General features: G+C 51.9%; 1 protein-coding gene across 1 annotated transcript in view; it reads left to right on the top strand.

Moving 5' to 3' along the window:
* Positions 1 to 17,343, top strand: part of myom3 (myomesin 3) — a 175,781-nt gene that overhangs the window by 84,156 nt on the left and 74,282 nt on the right. Inside the window, exons 17-20 of the mRNA XM_038795011.1 lie at positions 9,517 to 9,701; positions 10,678 to 10,804; positions 11,661 to 11,839; positions 17,207 to 17,321. Of these exons, the coding sequence (XP_038650939.1) occupies positions 9,517 to 9,701; positions 10,678 to 10,804; positions 11,661 to 11,839; positions 17,207 to 17,321 (606 nt within the window). The remainder of the gene's footprint in view (positions 1 to 9,516; positions 9,702 to 10,677; positions 10,805 to 11,660; positions 11,840 to 17,206; positions 17,322 to 17,343) is intronic.

Genomic DNA, 17,343 nt, shown 5'->3' with positions numbered 1-17,343 from the left:
TCTGTACCCTTCCACTCCGACCCTACAGCCCACCCCCTGGCCACTCCCAGCTACTCCCCCAGGCCCTGGCAGAAGCCTGGCGGTCAGCGGCACAACTATTAGCAAACTATAGCGATGTTGGACACTTTCCATACCCTCTCTCTCTCCCTCAGCAGCCACGTCGCCGGTTTCATGATTTATAAAAGCACAATTGAACCGCTCCATTGGGAATTGGGCCTATTGGAGATGAAGAATTGCAGAGGCCCCGGAGAATACCGGGTCGGGCCCGCTAATGATATGCAAACAGTGTTTACTGTGTGTGCGTTTCGTTACGCATTGACGCCGCTGTTGAGGTGATGGAGAATCGCAATTTGACGTCAAATCGGCAACCACCGCGATTTTGGCGTCCGAACCTATTCTCCGCCCAATCACATTTCCCAATTTGGGCATCGGCAAATGGAGAATCCCGCTCGTTATACTCCGCCCTTCCGTGATGCTCCGCCCCTCTCAAGCTGAAGTCACCCGGACACGATTTGTTGCGGGTATTTACAATGGACTTGGGCGCCATGGCTGCTGAGGGGCAGCGAGACGTTAAGAAAACTTTTCAGCACTCTGCAAAATTGTTGGGCTTGTTGGGGAGTGGCTGTCTGGATCGGGGGTAGTACCAACAAGTCCTTGGCCTCGGAACTATAAGACTCTTTAGATAGACGATGATACTAACATCCATTTTAGTACTTAGAATACATCTCGGAATGTCCCCCTCGGATTCAGACCACCATTGTTGCAGTATATGTTTTAAACGCACCCCTGTGGTGCTACTTACAGGCCCATGACTGTTCACTTTGCTGACTGCAGAGCCTCTGGTCATCTGGGAACCGACCCTAGCAACCCCTCTGGAAACCCTCATGCCCCATCTGTATTACCAATGGAATGGGCGTGGCCAAGCTCAATCCATGGCACAGCAGGTCCTGCCATTCCTCAATGCATTGAACAGAAGCACTGCCCCACTGCAGGGGAAGCAGGGGAATAGCAGAGCTCACCCCAAATAAAGGACACATTCACCATGGCCTTTGGCACCCTCCCTAGCACACTGCCCCTCTCAGAGCAGGGGCCTGACCAGTGACACTATCAGCTAACCCGCTCCTCAGGGCCACCAGCTGTCTTCAAACACTGCCTGCCCACCGCACTCCTGCTCCCACCCATTCTGCCCGCTGACAAGTTGGCACAATGCAGCTAAGCTCCCAGCAGATGCACATTTCCTTTGCACACCCCCATCTGTAGGACCTGCCCACACACATGGAGGCGATTTGTGGCACAAGGTCACCATCTCAGCCACGCAACCAGATTCCATCCTGTTGGCGGGTAACACATGGCCCACTCAGTGAAGAAATCCACAGTAGACCCCATTGTGGAAGGCAGGACAGGGGCCACAGAGCCAATTGCTGACACCAGTTGTGACACCCATTGATACCCCTGTTCACAGCAATGGGTGGTGAGGATAGAAGCTATCCAGTGCCACTCACTGATTGGGTCAGGGGCGCAGAGCGGACGACAACATATTGGGGGGGACTGGCTGAGGGTTGGGGGTGGGGTTTGGGGGGGGGCATGTTGAGGGTGGCGCTGAAGTACAACTCAGGATCACCATGTAACCAGTTACGGTTGGTTGGGCAAGGGAATACTCATCTTGCGAACAGGTCTTCTCTTTTCACCCCTACAGAGAATGAATTTCGGCGTACACCCAGCAGTGCTTGTTATCTACCTGGCTGCAGCTAGCATTGCGGAGGCTGGAGGCACAGTGCCTGTTCAGGGGGGCCCTGCACCAGAAGAGCCTGTCCCAGAAGAGCAGGGGCCAGCCAGTGAAGCTCGAGTGCCGGCTGAACAACAGGCTGAGAAGGAGGTGCAAAGGAAACGCCGCATCAGGGCTCGTGTATACCGTCAGCGCTTGTCCTTCGAGGAGTTGCCGGACTGCATGAACGTCTGCTGACTTTGGCTAACCAAGGAGACCGTGCGCCACATGAGCCTCTGAGTCTTTACAGGGGCCGAATGGGGACCTGTCTGAGATTCAAACATCCATACAGAGGCACATCCACGCTGTGATGGGAGCCCTATGCGCCCGAGCAGTGGACTACATAACCTTTCGTCTGGATCAGGCACACCAGGATGCCCAGGCAGCAGGATCTGCCACCCACACTAGCGTGCCCCAGTCCAGGGGGTGATTGATGGCACGCATGTCCCCCTATGAGCACCAACTCATTCGGGGTGTCCTTCATCAATAGGAATGGGTTCTACTCCTTGAAGATGGAGTTGGTTTGCGACCACCAGCTGCATGTCATGCACATCTGAGCCCGATACCCAGGCAGCGTGCATGACGCTGACATCTTGGCGCACTCTGATGTCCCGGCACCTTCGATGCGCTCCCTTGGGTGAGGGGTTGGCTCTTGGGCGACAATAGTTACCCACAGAGGTCATGTCTAACGAAGCCTGTCTGGAGTCCCCAGGCTGAGGCGGAGAATCGCTATAACGATGCTCATGCAGCAACCAGGAGCATCATTGAGCAGTGCATCGGCATCCTCAAGATGCACATCCAATGCATGGACCCCTCCGGTGGGGCTGTCCAACATAGCCCCAGGAGGGTCTCTAACATTGTGCTGGTCTTCTGCATCCTGCACAACATCACGCATCAGTTGGGCATGCTGGAGGAGGAGGACATGGAGGATGTCCAGGAAGAACTGGACGTGGAGCCTGGGCTGGCAGGACAGGTCGGCCAATCTGTGCCCCAGAGCCACAGCACACGGGACAACCTTATCACCTCCTGATTTGCCGACAAAGAGGCCTGGCCACTGGCAGCTCTGCTACCTTGTTCAAACTTGCCATCTCCCCCATCCTTCGAAGTGGAATCCCCTTCCCATAGCTGCTCAAGCATTCCCTCATCTTTTCACTCCATCTTCCCTGTCTCTCCTCCCTTCACTCCACCTTCCCTCTCTCACTCCACCTTCCCTCTCTCACTCCACCTACCCTCTCTCACTCCACCTTCCCTCTCTCACTCCACCTTCCCTCTCTCACTCCACCTTCCCTCTCTCACTCCATCTTCCCTCTCACTCCACCTACCCTCTCTCACTCCACCTTCCCTCTCTCACTCCACCTTCCCTCTCTCACTCCACCTTCCCTCTCACTCCACCTACCCTCTCTCACTCCACCTTCCCTCTCTCACTCCACCTTCCCTCTCTCATCCCACCTTCCCTCTCTCACTCCACCTTCCGTCTCTCACTCCACCTTCCCTCTCTCACTCCACCTTCCCTCTCTCATTCCACCTTCCCTCTCTCACTCCACCTTCCCTCTCTCACTCCACCTTCCCTCTCTCACTCCACCTTCCCTCTCTCACTCCACCTTCCCTCTCTCACTCCACCTTCCCTCTCATCACCTTCCCTCTCTCACTCCACCTTCCCTCTCTCACTCCACCTACCCTCTCTCACTCCACCTTCCCTCTCTCACTCCACCTACCCTGTCCCTCCTCCCTTCACTCCACCTTCCCTCTCTCACTCCACCAACCCTCTCTCACTCCACCTTCCCTCTCACTCCACCTTCCCTCTCTCACTCCACCTTCCCTCTCTCACTCCACCGACCCTCTCTCACTCCACCTACCCTCTCTCACTCCACCTTCCCTCTCTCACTCCACCTTCCCTCTCTCACTCCACCTTCCCTCTCTCACTCCACCTTCCCTCTCTCACTCCACCTTCCCTCTCTCACTCAACCTTCCCTCTCTCACTCCACCTTCCCTCTCTCACTCCACCTTCCCTCTCTCACTCCACCTACCCTGTCCCTCCTCCCTTCACTCCACCTTCCCTCTCTCACTCCACCTACCCTCTCTCACTCCACCTTCCCTCTCACTCCACCTTCCCTCTCTCACTCCACCTTCCCTCTCTCACTCCACCTTCCCTCTCTCACTCCACCTTCCCTCTCTCACTCCACCTTCCCTCTCTCACTCCACCTTCCCTCTCTCACTCCACCTACCCTCTCTCACTCCACCTTCCCTCTCTCACTCCACCTTCCCTCTCACTCCACCTTCCCTCTCTCACTCCACCTTCCCTCTCTCACTCCACCTACCCTGTCCCTCCTCCCTTCACTCCACCTTCCCTCTCTCACTCCACCTTCCCTCTCTCACTCCACCTTCCCTCTCACTCCACCTTCTCTCTCTCACTGCACCTTCCCTCTCTCACTCCACCTTCCCTCTCTCACTCCACCTACCCTCTCTCACTCCACCTTCCCTCTCTCACTCCACCTTCCCTCTCTCACTCCACCTTCCCTCTCTCACTCCACCTTCCCTGTCCCTCCTCCCTTCACTGCACCTCCCCTGTCCTTCCCACCTTCACTCCATCCGACCACCTCAGCTCCCACTCCCCCTTCCGAGGGTCCTAGCAGCATCACCACATGGTGATGGCCCTGGACAGGCAGTATCAGCAGATCTTGTCCATGGGACAGAGGATGATGTGCGGTCAGCTCTGGTGCTCCTCATTACTTGACAAAGTCTGACTCCTGTCTTTAGGATCACATTCCACTCTCCACCTGGGTGATCCCTGTGTGTGTGCTGGCCATTCCAACTCAAGGCCCACGTGTTCTTGGGCAGGGGTGGGGGGTGTTCAATCTGAATGGTGACGGGCCACTCACTGGGTAAGCTGTCCTACAAGGCGGCCTGACACTTCTGGCCCTGTCCCGTGCCACCTCTCATTGAGGGTGACCCCAGGTGGCACATTCATGTGTCTTGGGGACCTGCCCCGCACCATCCTCCGAACCTCACGCCCACAAATACCCCCTCGCAACCACCCCGCCACCCACCCACCCAGACCCATCACCCAGCACACCCTATACATCCAGCCCGGCCCATCCTGAAAACCCTTCAGACGGAGGATTGAGGCAGGTCTAGAATGTTGGTGAAAAAGTGTTTAATAGTGACTACATATGTTGTGCCCTGACCCGTAACTATCACCTACATGCGCCACCCGTGCCAACTTAAATGGTCCCCAACTTTCTAATTTCCCATGCTCTAGCACCCTTTCTAGGTATGTCGCCCTCTGACCTGACTTGCCTTTGCGGCCGTCCTCTGGGGGCCCTGTACTTGGATGGGCCTAGCCGATCTTCGTGTGTCACAGGTGATGACATGCCACTCTGTTCTGCCTGCTGCCCATCCGATGCGCCACTGTCAGGTTACGGGGATTCGGAAGAGCTAAGGTGTTCCAGCACCTCCCACTGCAGGAGTCACCGGAGTGGACCCCTTCACTTTCTCCTCCCTTGGGGTGCTCGAAGCCCCCGGGCTCCTCCATGGGATGGAGGTGAGGCTGGAGCGAAGTCCAGAGGCTCCACCATCACCTAAAGCTGCCATTACTGGAGGCCCACACTTGTAAGAGCCATGGTCACGATGCTCTCAGCCATGGAGCACTGAGACTGGGATACATCACTTAGCGAGAGAGACATGGCCCTCACTGTCTCAGTCATGTCCCTCTGGCACTGTGCAATGTCCTTCTGAGACTGTGCCACGTCCCTCTGCACCTCTTTCCTGTCTCTATAACTGGCGGTCAGCCAGTGCCCTCAAGAGCCAATGCTCTTGATGCCCTCAGCCATGGCCCTTTGTGAGCACCGCAGCATTGTCCATGTGGGCCCTGGCCACGTTTGCCTGTGACTGGGCTCCCCAGTCTTGTGCCTCAGCCATCGATCATGTCTTGGCCCATGGCTCTGACGTCTTGCCCCAAGGCTTCCATGTGGACGTCACCGTTCAGTGTTAGCCTGGATACATGCATTGTTGGCACCATCTCAAGAACAAAGAACAAATAAAAGTACAGCATAGGAACAGGTGCTTCGGCCCTCCATACCTGTGCTGACCATGCTGCCCATCTAAATTAACATCTTTTACACTTCCGGGGTCCCTATCCCTCTATTCCCATCCTATTCATGTATTTGTCAAGATGCCCCTTAAACGTCACTATCATCCCTGCTTCCACCACCTCCTCCGGCAGCGAGCTCCAGGCACCCACTATCCTCTATGTAGAAAACTTGTCTTGTACATTTCCTCTAAACCTTGCCATTCGCACCTTAAACCTATGCAGCCTAGTAATTGACCCCTCTACCCTGGGAAAAAAATCTCTGACTATCCACTCTGTCTATGCCCCTCATAATTTTGTAGACCTCTATCATGTACCCCCTCAACCTGCGTCGTTCCAGTGAGAACAAACCGAGTTTATTCAACCCCTCCTCATAGCTAATGCAATGAGGAGGTTGAGGGGCGACCTGATAGAGGCTCCAGAGCCTGAATGCAGTTGGACACCTTTGGCTGCACCTCCAGGTAATGGACAGTTGCTGACACCACCTCCTGTAAATCCTGGTTCTGTGTCAGCATCTCTATCAGTGATTGGATCATACTTTCCAAGTGCAACACCTGTCCGGACTACAGCTGTTTCCTCGGATTGGGCAGCCCTCCGACCGCCCGCTCCTTTGTGTCCCTGCCTCCCCTGATGAGCTGCAGCATATGTTAGGTGCGCACCAGAAGGTGACCCAGGAGCCTCATCACTAAAATCCCCACCAAAGTGATAGTCTGCAATGGTGGAGGGTGCAGGTGATAGCAGTGACGAGAAGTCAGCGTCTTCCCTGGTCTGGCGCTGTGGATGTGGCTGGGATATGGATGGGGGGCAGTGACTTCAGACAGCCTGGCCTTGTCTTTTTTTTTACTTAAATAATTTGGAGCACCCAATTCATTTTTTCCAATTAAGGGGCAATTAAGCATGGCCAATCCACCTACTCTGCACATCTTTGGGTTGTGGGGACAAAACTCACGCAAACACGGGGAGAATGTGCAAACTCCACACGGACAGGGATCCAAAGCCGGGATCGAACCTGGCACCTTGACACCGTGAGGTAGCAATGCTAACCACTGTGCCACTGTGCTGTCCTTTGCCTGGCCTCGTCTGATGGTGATCCTGCAATACAAAAGACAAGAGATATGTTGAGATCTTGGGGAAGGAGTGGTCTGTGGGAGAGTGGTGACTCACTTGCTATAGGGACACCATTTTACATCGGGAGCTCACTTGGTTGCTGCTTGCTGACCTCCACTTCGGAGGTAGCCCTCTCGTCTGCCTTGCCCGTGGGCTCCATCGTCCTCTGCTCCACGGAGGTCTGCACTCTTAGATCCGGGATGCCCCTCCCGCTTTTATGCTGCTCCCAGTGATTATGGTCGGATTTGTCCCAAGGAAGCATAAAGGACATGGTGAGATGCATGGAGGCGAGTTCTATGGGGTGCCTATAGCTTGCGGCATGTGTATTCAAGGAACCTGGCCAAAGAGAACAATACAGTACTGGGTTTGATGGAGGGTGGAATGTGAGGGAAATGCAGGCAGGTAGGCTGTGGGTGGCCTCTAGGGAAGTGAGGAGTGATGTGAGGAGTGAGGGATAGGAGTGATGCCAGGGACACAGAGATGGCTACTTACCCAAGCTGCCAAGGGAGGTCAGCCATCTTCTTCCTGCACTGGATTCCAGTCCTCCTGGTGAGGCTGGCAGCACTCACTGCCTCTGCCACCTCATCCAAGGCCCTATTGACGATGGTGTGATTCAGTCTCCAGCTCACCCTGGGAAGAAGGTGACCTTCCTCTCCTCCACCGTGTCCAGCACTCTGTCAAGCTCACGTTCCAGGAACCTCAGGGCAGGTCTTCGTGGAGCCATCATCTTGCCTGGAATGAGAGTGTGTGGGGACTGGAGCAGCTCCAGCTTATCAAGTTCTCTAGTGCCAATTCTGGCCCCAACAAATCAGATGCCAGCAGGAATGAGAATTGATCCAGATTCATGTGGCTGGCCCATTTGCATGACTCTCTCCCCAAATAGCACTCACAGCAGGAACGCGAAGCGCATGCAATTCAGTCCCTGCAGTAACACTTATCCTCCCAAACGGAGAATCCAGCTAATGTCTCTAATTATCTACTTCCTAGGGAACCCTCTTAAAAAAACAAAATTCCATTAGGCCAACTTCAGAAACCAATATCCACGGCTGGAATTAATTATGATCTTACTTTTACGATACTTTAATTGCACCTCTGTTTCCAACAAGCCTAGCTGCCTTTCAAACCAGGATTTTCAAAAACATGACTGCAGCACTCACGCACGTACTAACTCAGGCATCTAACCCTTACTGCACCAACTACATATAGCACAATATATTTGAATTCCTACATTCATCACACAGCCCTTCCATCAAATCTCGTTTTCCCTCCTTGTGCTGAAAACACAATGTTTTTCCTTCTATTGACTACTGTCTGGGATGATTTGACTAATGGATAAGCAAGAAAACATTTCCCTCTTTTACTCTTTACCAAGAGTAACAGTGAAGTCTTATTCTGGGCGGGATGATGGGGCAGTGGTTAGCACTGCTGCCTCACAGCTCCAGGGACTCAGGTTGAATTCAGGCCTCGGGTGGCTGTGTGTGTGGAGTTTGCACTTTCTCCCCATGTCCGCGTGGGTTTCCTCCGGGTGCTCTGGTTTCCTCCCACAGTCCAAAGATGTGCAGGTTAGGTGGATTGGCCATGATAAAATTGCCCCTTAGTGTCCAAAAAGGTTAGATGGGATTAAATAGCTGTAAAATAATGTACTTAGTAACTTAAACAGATAAATGATAGGATTAATCTGAAAGTATCAACAAGAATAAATCAGGAATAGGATCTGCAAATTGTAGCAGATAAACCCCTTATGGTATTGAACTAATGTCTGGTTGTTATCAAGAAAGATAACTGGGTTCTAAAACAAGAGAAATTGTGGCTCGATGAAAGAAGATTATTGTATGAAGCATTACTGAGCTGCTTCTTAAATATTGTGCAGTTCTGAAACCTACATTATAGGAAATATGTAGATGTTTTGGAAAAGATAGATGAGTTACAGAACTATTCGACAGCTAGAGAATAAAATACATGAGGGTACATTCACAGTTAATGGGACTCTGCATTGGAAAGAAGGTGGAGAAAGGATGTTATAGATTAATTTAGCTTCGATGTAGATGTCAGTAATATTTGATTTTGTACAGAATAGAAGAAGGGGACAAAATTCAAACTGCTAAGGATAGATGTGAACATTATAGGATAGCTAGGAACATAATAAATCAATGGCTCGAATTCTCTGGTCATTGCGGTTCACTTTTCCAGCTGGCAGCGTACCCCCCGCCCGTGGGTTTCCTGTTGTCATGGGGATGGCTTCAAAGAGAAATCCCATTGACAAATGGCGGAAATAGAGAATCCTACCACCAACGAACAGTGCGCCACCGAGAAATAAGCGGCTGGGGACCCAGAGAATCCAGCTTAATATGTTACTGAGAAAGAGATTAGATTTTGGTACACTTAACTAATGGAAGTTTTAGAGTCGGTATCTTAGATTGTTGCAAGATCAAATCGGACAGCTACCTTGAAGAGAAACACATGGTCAGTTAGAATTGCTAGGATACTGGGGAGTCAGATTAGATGGAACAATAATCTTTTGTGTACCTCTGCCTTATGCATGTGTTTTCTTGCAAAGCCCTTCCATCAGCTCCGTATGGCCTGACGCAACTGAACTCTGGGAAGAATGAAATGGTCATTGGCTGGAAGGAGCCAAAATTCCCTATTGAAGCAGAAATTTTGGGCTATTTCCTGGATTACTGTGATGTAGAAGCTGAGTGGCACGAAGTTAACATTGAACCTATAAAAGAAAAAATTTACAAGGTAAATTAAGACTCAGAGTTTAAATTCAATTTATTTTATGTCTTCTGTAATTAGTTTTGCCATAATGAATTAAATGCTAAGTGTCATCTCGGTACTTCTATCAGGTTTCCACACATTTCTTCTGATGGTGATTTCAATAACTAGATGAAAACAAAGAAGCCAATAAATATAAGATGCCACATCAATGAGAATAGAGCTAGTTACACATCAAAAATCCCAAGAAAATGTACCAACTAACTATGCACCTTAAACATTCAAACGCATTTGATTTGTTCCTCATTAAAGGATGGGAGGCAGTGGCAAAGTGGTATTGTCACTGGATCAGTAATCCCGAGATCCACCCAGAGACAGGGGACGTGGGTTCAAACCTCACTGCAGCAAATGGTAAAATTTGAATTCAATAAAATCCTGGAATGAAAAGTCCAATGACGACCATGAAACCATTGTCAACTGTGATCAAAAATCGGTTAGGTTCACTATTGCCCTTTAGAGAAGGGAATCTGCCATCCTTAAATGCCCTTAGAAATGCCACTCAGTTCAAGGGCAATTAGAGATGGCATTTTGCTGGCCCTGCCAGTGAAGTCCATTCAATGATAAAAAGTGGGTTTACACAGAGAAACAAGTGGTTTGAAACTCTGCTGATACATCTGGCAAAGTTTAGGACAGTTGTTATCCAAACAATACAGAGAGAAAGTTGACATGAGTTCTAACAAATAGGTGCAAGTGGTAGATACTGGGATAACCTTCATTATGTGATACCTTTATACCAGACGATGAAAACGGCAGCGAAACAAATAAAGAAATGGATCTTTCAAATCTTTTTCTTCTTCACATGTATGGCTAAAATTGAAGAGTGATAATAACAATTTGAAAGTAAAAAAGAAGACTTTAGTTGGAAAGCTCCTTGCTCCAGAGTAATCTAATGAATTTCCTCCCTGAAAATAACATTTTACATATGATATTCTTTCCTCCGAAGGTCCAAAACCTAACCGAAGGCTCGTTGTATCAATTCCGTGCTTTTGCAATGAACTGGGCTGGTGTTGGACAACCATCTGAAGCCAGTGATCAATTTAAATGTGAAGAATGGACAATGCCACAGCCTGGTGAATTGCTGTCTTTATTTTTTCAGCTAGATTTCAGACAAATATGATGCTAACACAATAATGATCATATTTCATATTAGAGACTCGAGCTTCAGCTCTGAATTTTGCATTGACACCTAAGAATGCTTTATGGGTTTGGGAGCCTGAGGCACCCTCAATTACGATGCGAGAGCGAGGTTGGTAATCAAAAGGCTTTAATCTACAGAGAACTGAACAGCATCTGAGAGAAATGAGCTCACCACATGGAGCCTTAATCTATATACCGTTTCCTGGGGGCGTAGCCAGAGGCGGAGTCCCCCAGGGTTCCAAGCATCTTAAAGGGGCAAGGTATTAAAGGTCAGGTACCGTTTACAGCAGTTATTAATACTGTTCATCACAGAGCCCATAAAAGCCTCTTGTCGTATAGCGCTAATTGCCCTACTAGCCAGCATTAGATATTTACCGCTATGGAAGTAATGTTTAAGTCCTAGCCTATCAGTCTCTTAGACCATCTGCAACTCCTTCAATACTTCACACCAAGAAGTGTATGCAGATATGAAAACTAGAACCATATTTTATCCCAAGTGCAATATGATTAAATATGCCTTCACTTTGCCTTGTAATACACCCCAATGCATTAGCTCCTCTGAACTAACCTGCACTGTTGAATGTGACATCATTATTAAATTTACATTACAGGGTTTGAGCGTCTATGAACAAAACGAATGATGACGTTTATCAAAATGTGTTAACAAACGGAACTAACCTCTTGTTCTGACTCGCCACACAATTTTCTCTTTTTCTGTCCCTTGCCTTTATTTGGAATTGATCAGTTGCATAATAAAGTTCAAAGTAAGTTTTCAATTTGTTCCCACAGGGCCACCTTTCGATGTGAGATTTATTGAGGTCCGCAGCACCTCCTTATTGCTTCTGTGGCAGCCTCCACTGTACACAGGGGAAGAACCTGTCACTGGCTATTTCGTTGAGATGTGTGAAACTGATTTGGAAGATTGGAAAACCTTAAGTGATAAGCCAATACTTAAAGCACAGATGAGGGTTTGTAAATGATCTTCTGATGTCCAGTGCCACTTTCTATTTGAGAGACTCAATGACATTAATAGGATTTCAAACATAGTAATTCTACGGATTGTTAAGATATACATTCACACTTTCCATGTGGGATGTCCCAATGTCAGCCACACCAGTGTGGAGGGAGAAGAGTGAAAGTCAGGTAGATTATCAAGAGGCAGGAGGGAGAAAAAAATACAAATCACCCCACAGTACTGTTAGACACAATGGCCTTGATTTTCGCTGAGTCATGAAGGCTTAGAATCGCTTTAAAAATGGTGGATGGATCCTGATTCCAGGATTCCCACCACATTCCTGGATTGTCTGATTTTCAGGAGTGCCTTTAAAGGTTGCAGATTTCTTCTTGTCAAACCCACTCCCAGATCTCCCAACCTGGCTGACTCCATTGCGGAGATTTGCTCCTCCACATTCTTCATGGAGTCAGGTCAGATTTTTGAAGGGTCGTGGTTCACAGCCCCTCAGAGGTGATGTGAACCCTAGTCTGCTTGAGTGACCTTTCAAGAGGTCAATTCAAAAGATACCCCCTCATGCCCCCATGTCAAGCTATGGTACTTCATACCCACTGTACACTGCAACCAGCCCCCCCGACTGGGGCCGCTCCCGCGCAGTATGCCTGCCTACGCAGCTTGCCGCACTGCGCACCCTGGGGGTCCCCGCTGCTACTTCTGCGGTCAGCAGAAGCACCCCCACCAGCGCTGCCCGGCCCGCTCCGCGACCTGCAAATCCTGTGGCAAGAAAGGCCACTTTGCAGCGGTGTGTCAGGCCCCGCGCAGTTGCCGCTATCGCGCCCGAACCCACCCCCTCGCCTCAGCCGATCGCGCATTGGGCCCTGCCGTCCACTGCTCCCAGGGCCACGTGCGATCAGTGGGCGCCGCCATCTTCCTTCCCCGACTCCACGTGCGATCAGTGGGCGCCGCCATCTTTCGCCGCCCCCACCCTGTGCGTTTCATGGTCGCCGCCATCTTGCCCCGCCCCCACAACGTGCGCTGCATGGCGCCGCCACCTTCTTCCCCGCAGGTACTTCAGACACCGCCATTTTGTCCTCCCCTCGGGACTGGACCACGGGACCCGGGTCGCTGCTGCTACTCACCGGACTCTACGGACTCTTCGGACGATCGCCCGCTACTCGCCTCCATGACGCTCGACCAATCCCGTCCTCACAACCTGGCCACCACTTCTTACGACGGTGCTCATCAACGGCCACGCGAGCTCCTGCCTAATCGACTCCGGGAGCACAGACAGCTTCATCCAGTAAGGCGCTGCTCCCTCGCAGTCCATCCCGCCAACCAGCAGATCTCTCTGGCCTCCGGATCCCACTCTGTCCGATCTGGGGTTTCTGTCTGGTCAAACTCACCGTACAAGGCGTTGAATTCAGCGGTTTCCGCCTGTACGTTCTCCCCAATCTCTGTGCTACACTATTACAGGGCCTGGATTTCCAATGTAACCTCCAGAGTCTCACCCTCAAATTCGGCGGACCCCTACCCCCACTCACCGTTTGCGGCCTCACGACCCTCAAGGTTGACCCTCCCTCCCTCTTTGCCAATCTGACTGCAGATTGCAAGCCCGTCGCCACCAGGAGCAGACTGTACAGCGCCCAGGACAAGACCTTCATCAGGCCCGAAGTCCAGCGGCTGCTTCGGGAGGGTATTATCGAGGCCAGCAGTAGCACCTGGAGAGCCCAAGTGGTAGTGGTTAAAACTGGGGAGAAGCACAGGATGGTCGTGGATTACAGCCAGACCATCAACCGGTACACGCAGCTCGACGCGTACCCCCTCCCTCGCATATCTGATATGGTCAATCGGATTGCACAGTACCGGGTCTCAACAATTGACCTAAAATCCGCCTACCACAAGCTCCCCATCCGTAAATCGGACCGTCCCTACACTGCCTTCGAGGCGGACGGTCGACTCTATCAATTTCTTAGGGTTCCCTTCGGCGTCACTAACGTGGTCTTGGTATTTCAACGAGAAATGGACCGAATGGTTGACCGGTACGGACTGCGGGCCACGTTTCTGTACTTAGACAATGTCACCATCTGCGGCCACGACCAGCAGGACCATGACGCCAACCGTGCAAAATTTCTCCACACCGCATCTCTCCTCAACTTCACTTATAACAAGGAGAAGCACGTATTCAGCACAGACCGAATAGCCATCCTCGGCTACGTAGTCCAAAACGGACTACTGGGGCCCGATCCCGACCGCATGCGCCCCCTCATGGAGCTTCCCCTGCCCCACTGCCCCAAGGCTCTCAAACGATGCCTGGGATTCTTTTCTTACTACGCCCAGTGGGTCTCACAATACGCGGAAAAGGCTCACCCACTGATCCAGTCCGCGCAATTTCCCCTCACGGCCGAGGCACAACAGGCCTTCGCCCGTATTCGCTCAGACATAGCCAAGGCCGGGATGCATGCAGTAGACGAGACACTGCCCTTCCAAGTAGAGAGCGACGCTTCAGATGTCGCCCTTGCCGCCACTCTAAACCAGGCAGGCAGACCCGTGGCATTCTTTTCCCGCACCCTCCATGTCTCCGAAATCCGACATTCCTTTGTTGAAAAGGAGGCCCAGGCAATCGTTGAAGCGGTGCGGCACTGGAGGCATTACCTGGCCGGCAGGAGATTCACTCTCCTCACTGACCAACGGTCGGTAGCCTTCATGTTTAACAACACGCAGCGGTGCAAGATCAAAAACGACAAAATCTTGCAGTGGAGAATCGAGCTCTCCACCTTTAATTACGAGATCTTGTATCGCCCCGGCAAGCTCAACGAGCCCCCAGACGCCCTCTCCCGAAGTACATGTGCCAGCGCACAAGTGAACCAGCTCCGTGCCTTGCACGTGCCTTTGCCATCCGGGGGTCACTCGGTTGTACCATCTGGTCAAAGCCCGCAATCTGCCCTACTCCGTCGAGCAAGTACGGACAGTCACCAGAGACTGCCAGGTCTGTCCGGAGTGCAAGCCGCACTTCTACCGGCCAGACCGCGCGCCTGGTGAAAGCGTCCCGCCCCTTTGAACGCCTCAGCGTGGATTTCAAAGGGCCCCTCCCCTCCACCGACCACAACACCTACATCCTTAGTGTGGTTGATGAATTCTCTAGGTTTCCCTTCGCCATCCCATGCCCGGATATGACGTCTGCCACCGTCATCAAGGCCCTCGATTCCATATTCGCTCTGTTCGTTTTCCCCGACTATACCCACAGTGACAGGGGATCCTCATTCATGTGCGATGAGCTGTGTCGCCTCCAGCAGGACGACCAGCTACAACCCCCGGGGAAACGGGCAGGTAGAGAGGGAGAACGGGACGGTATGGAGGGCCGTCTGGCTGGCCCTACGGTCCAGAAACCTCCCAGCCGCTCGCTGGCAGCAGGTCCTCCCGGATGCACTCCATTCCATTTGGTCACTGCTGTGCACTGCAACTAACAACACACCCCATGAATGTGTTTTTGCCTTCCCTAGGAAGCCTACATCCGGGGTGTCGCTCCCGACTTGGCTCGCAGCTCCAGGGCCGGTCCTACTTCATAGGCATGTCAGGCTCCACAAGGCAGACCCTCTGGTGGACAAGGTACGCCTGCTCCACGCGAACCCCCAATATGCCTATGTGGAGTTCCCCGACAGCTGCCAGGATACAGTCTCGCTCAGGGACCTGGCTCCCTCGGGTGCCGATCCCACGCCCACACACCTCCCTACCCACGCGCCACCCTCCTTTTTCCCGGCGCCCCCAACATCATCCCCACCAGGTTAATCCCTCGTTCCCCTGCCCACACCAGAGGACATGAAAGATTTCAGCTCGTTCCCGGAGCCATCCAGCCACTGGCCAGCACCAACACCGCCAGCACCAACACCGCCAGCACCAACACCGCCAGCATCAACGCCGTCAACGCTGACACCGCCTGTGCAGACGACGCCACCACTGCTGCGTCCCTCACAACGAACCGTCCGACCGCCGGTCCGACTCAACCTTCGATGGGCACCGGGTTGCAAGATGGTTCCCCCCCCCCTCTGTAAATAGATCACGTTTATGTATCATAGTTTCACGTCACCCCCACCGGACTCATTTTTTACAGGGGGTGAATATGGTGATCTACCACTGTATATATGTGTGTGCTTGTATTAGGGGATGTACGACAGTACCTGTATTACAGGTTTTCCGGTGAGCCCCTGCCAGCTAGCTCCGCCCACAGGGAACAGTATAAATATTCATAAGTTCCCCTGAGCTGCCATTCTATAGCTGCAGCCGAAGGAATAACATCTCACGGTAATAAAGCCTCTCTTGTACCAATTCGAGTCTTTGTGTGCAATTGTTAGCGCATCACCAAATTCTCCGTCCTCGCAAGCAGCGGTAACAGGGCAAATGCGCAACGGGGAATCCTGGTCTTAGTTTGTTTAATCCCCTCTTACAGCATAATTCCTGGGAGTCCATATATTATTGTGGTCACACAGAGGAATACAAAAACGTTTAGCTGTGATTTTCAGGGCATTGCAGTTCATTTTCTGGGAGGAGGTGGGGCTGGATTCTCCGATTTTGAGGCTACGCCCGGAGGATCCTTGGCGTTTTACTTCAAAAAAATCGGTGCCTCTCCAGCACTGATCCTCCGACCAGTGAGGGGTTAGCAGCCGCACCACGTAAAAACGCTCGGCCTCCATGACAAAATCGGCCAGCAAATTGCTGGGTCCGTGGCTGCATGTGTGCATGGGGACGACCTGCAGCAGTCACACGCTACAACATGGCGCCGGCCGCACGTGGACCTAACCTGCCAGACAGTGCCCCCCTGGACACCCCCTCGCCACCCCTGGACCTTCCACCAGTCCCGCCCAGTCCTCGCCGAAGCCACCCTAGCCAGCAGCACGGCTCCCCCCGTCCGTGGTGGGACTGGACACAGTCCGCAGCCGCTACACAGTTCCACGAAAACTGAGAGCACATGTGCTCCGGGCCATCGGGAATTCAGCCCATTGGGGGCAGAGCATTGGGGAAGGGCCTTCATGTAACTTCCTGAGGCCATCCCAACGGTGTGCAGCATTCTCCCCGATGACGCCATTTTGGAGGGGGTGGAGCTGCCGAAAACAGGCACCGCCCCCGATTCGGTCATAAAAAGGGATTCTCCGCCTGATCGCCGATTACGAAATCGGCATCGGGGAACAGAGAATTCCGCCCGAGGTACACTATGTGCTGAGGACAACAGTTGAAGCTATCCTAAATGTAAACTAACAATGCCGATAATCAGCAAGTACCAAGGGAGTATAACAATAGGTTTTATACATGAGAAAATGCTAGTCCCTTTACACCAGTGGAGGTAAAGTGACATTTATGTGATCAAACTGTTTTTGATCAATTTTATCAGATATCTCACTTGGAAGAAGGCAAAACCTACATTTTCCGTGTACTTGCATTAAATTCAGCTGGAACTGGTCCACCATCATTGCCATGTGACCCTGTTCGAACAGAAACCCGACCAGGTATGGTGTATTCCTGCATGTT

Source organism: Scyliorhinus canicula, chromosome 1, assembly GCF_902713615.1.
Source record: "Scyliorhinus canicula chromosome 1, sScyCan1.1, whole genome shotgun sequence".
Taxonomy (NCBI): Eukaryota; Metazoa; Chordata; class Chondrichthyes; order Carcharhiniformes; family Scyliorhinidae; genus Scyliorhinus; species Scyliorhinus canicula.
This window is presented reverse-complemented; position numbering and strand designations above follow the sequence as displayed.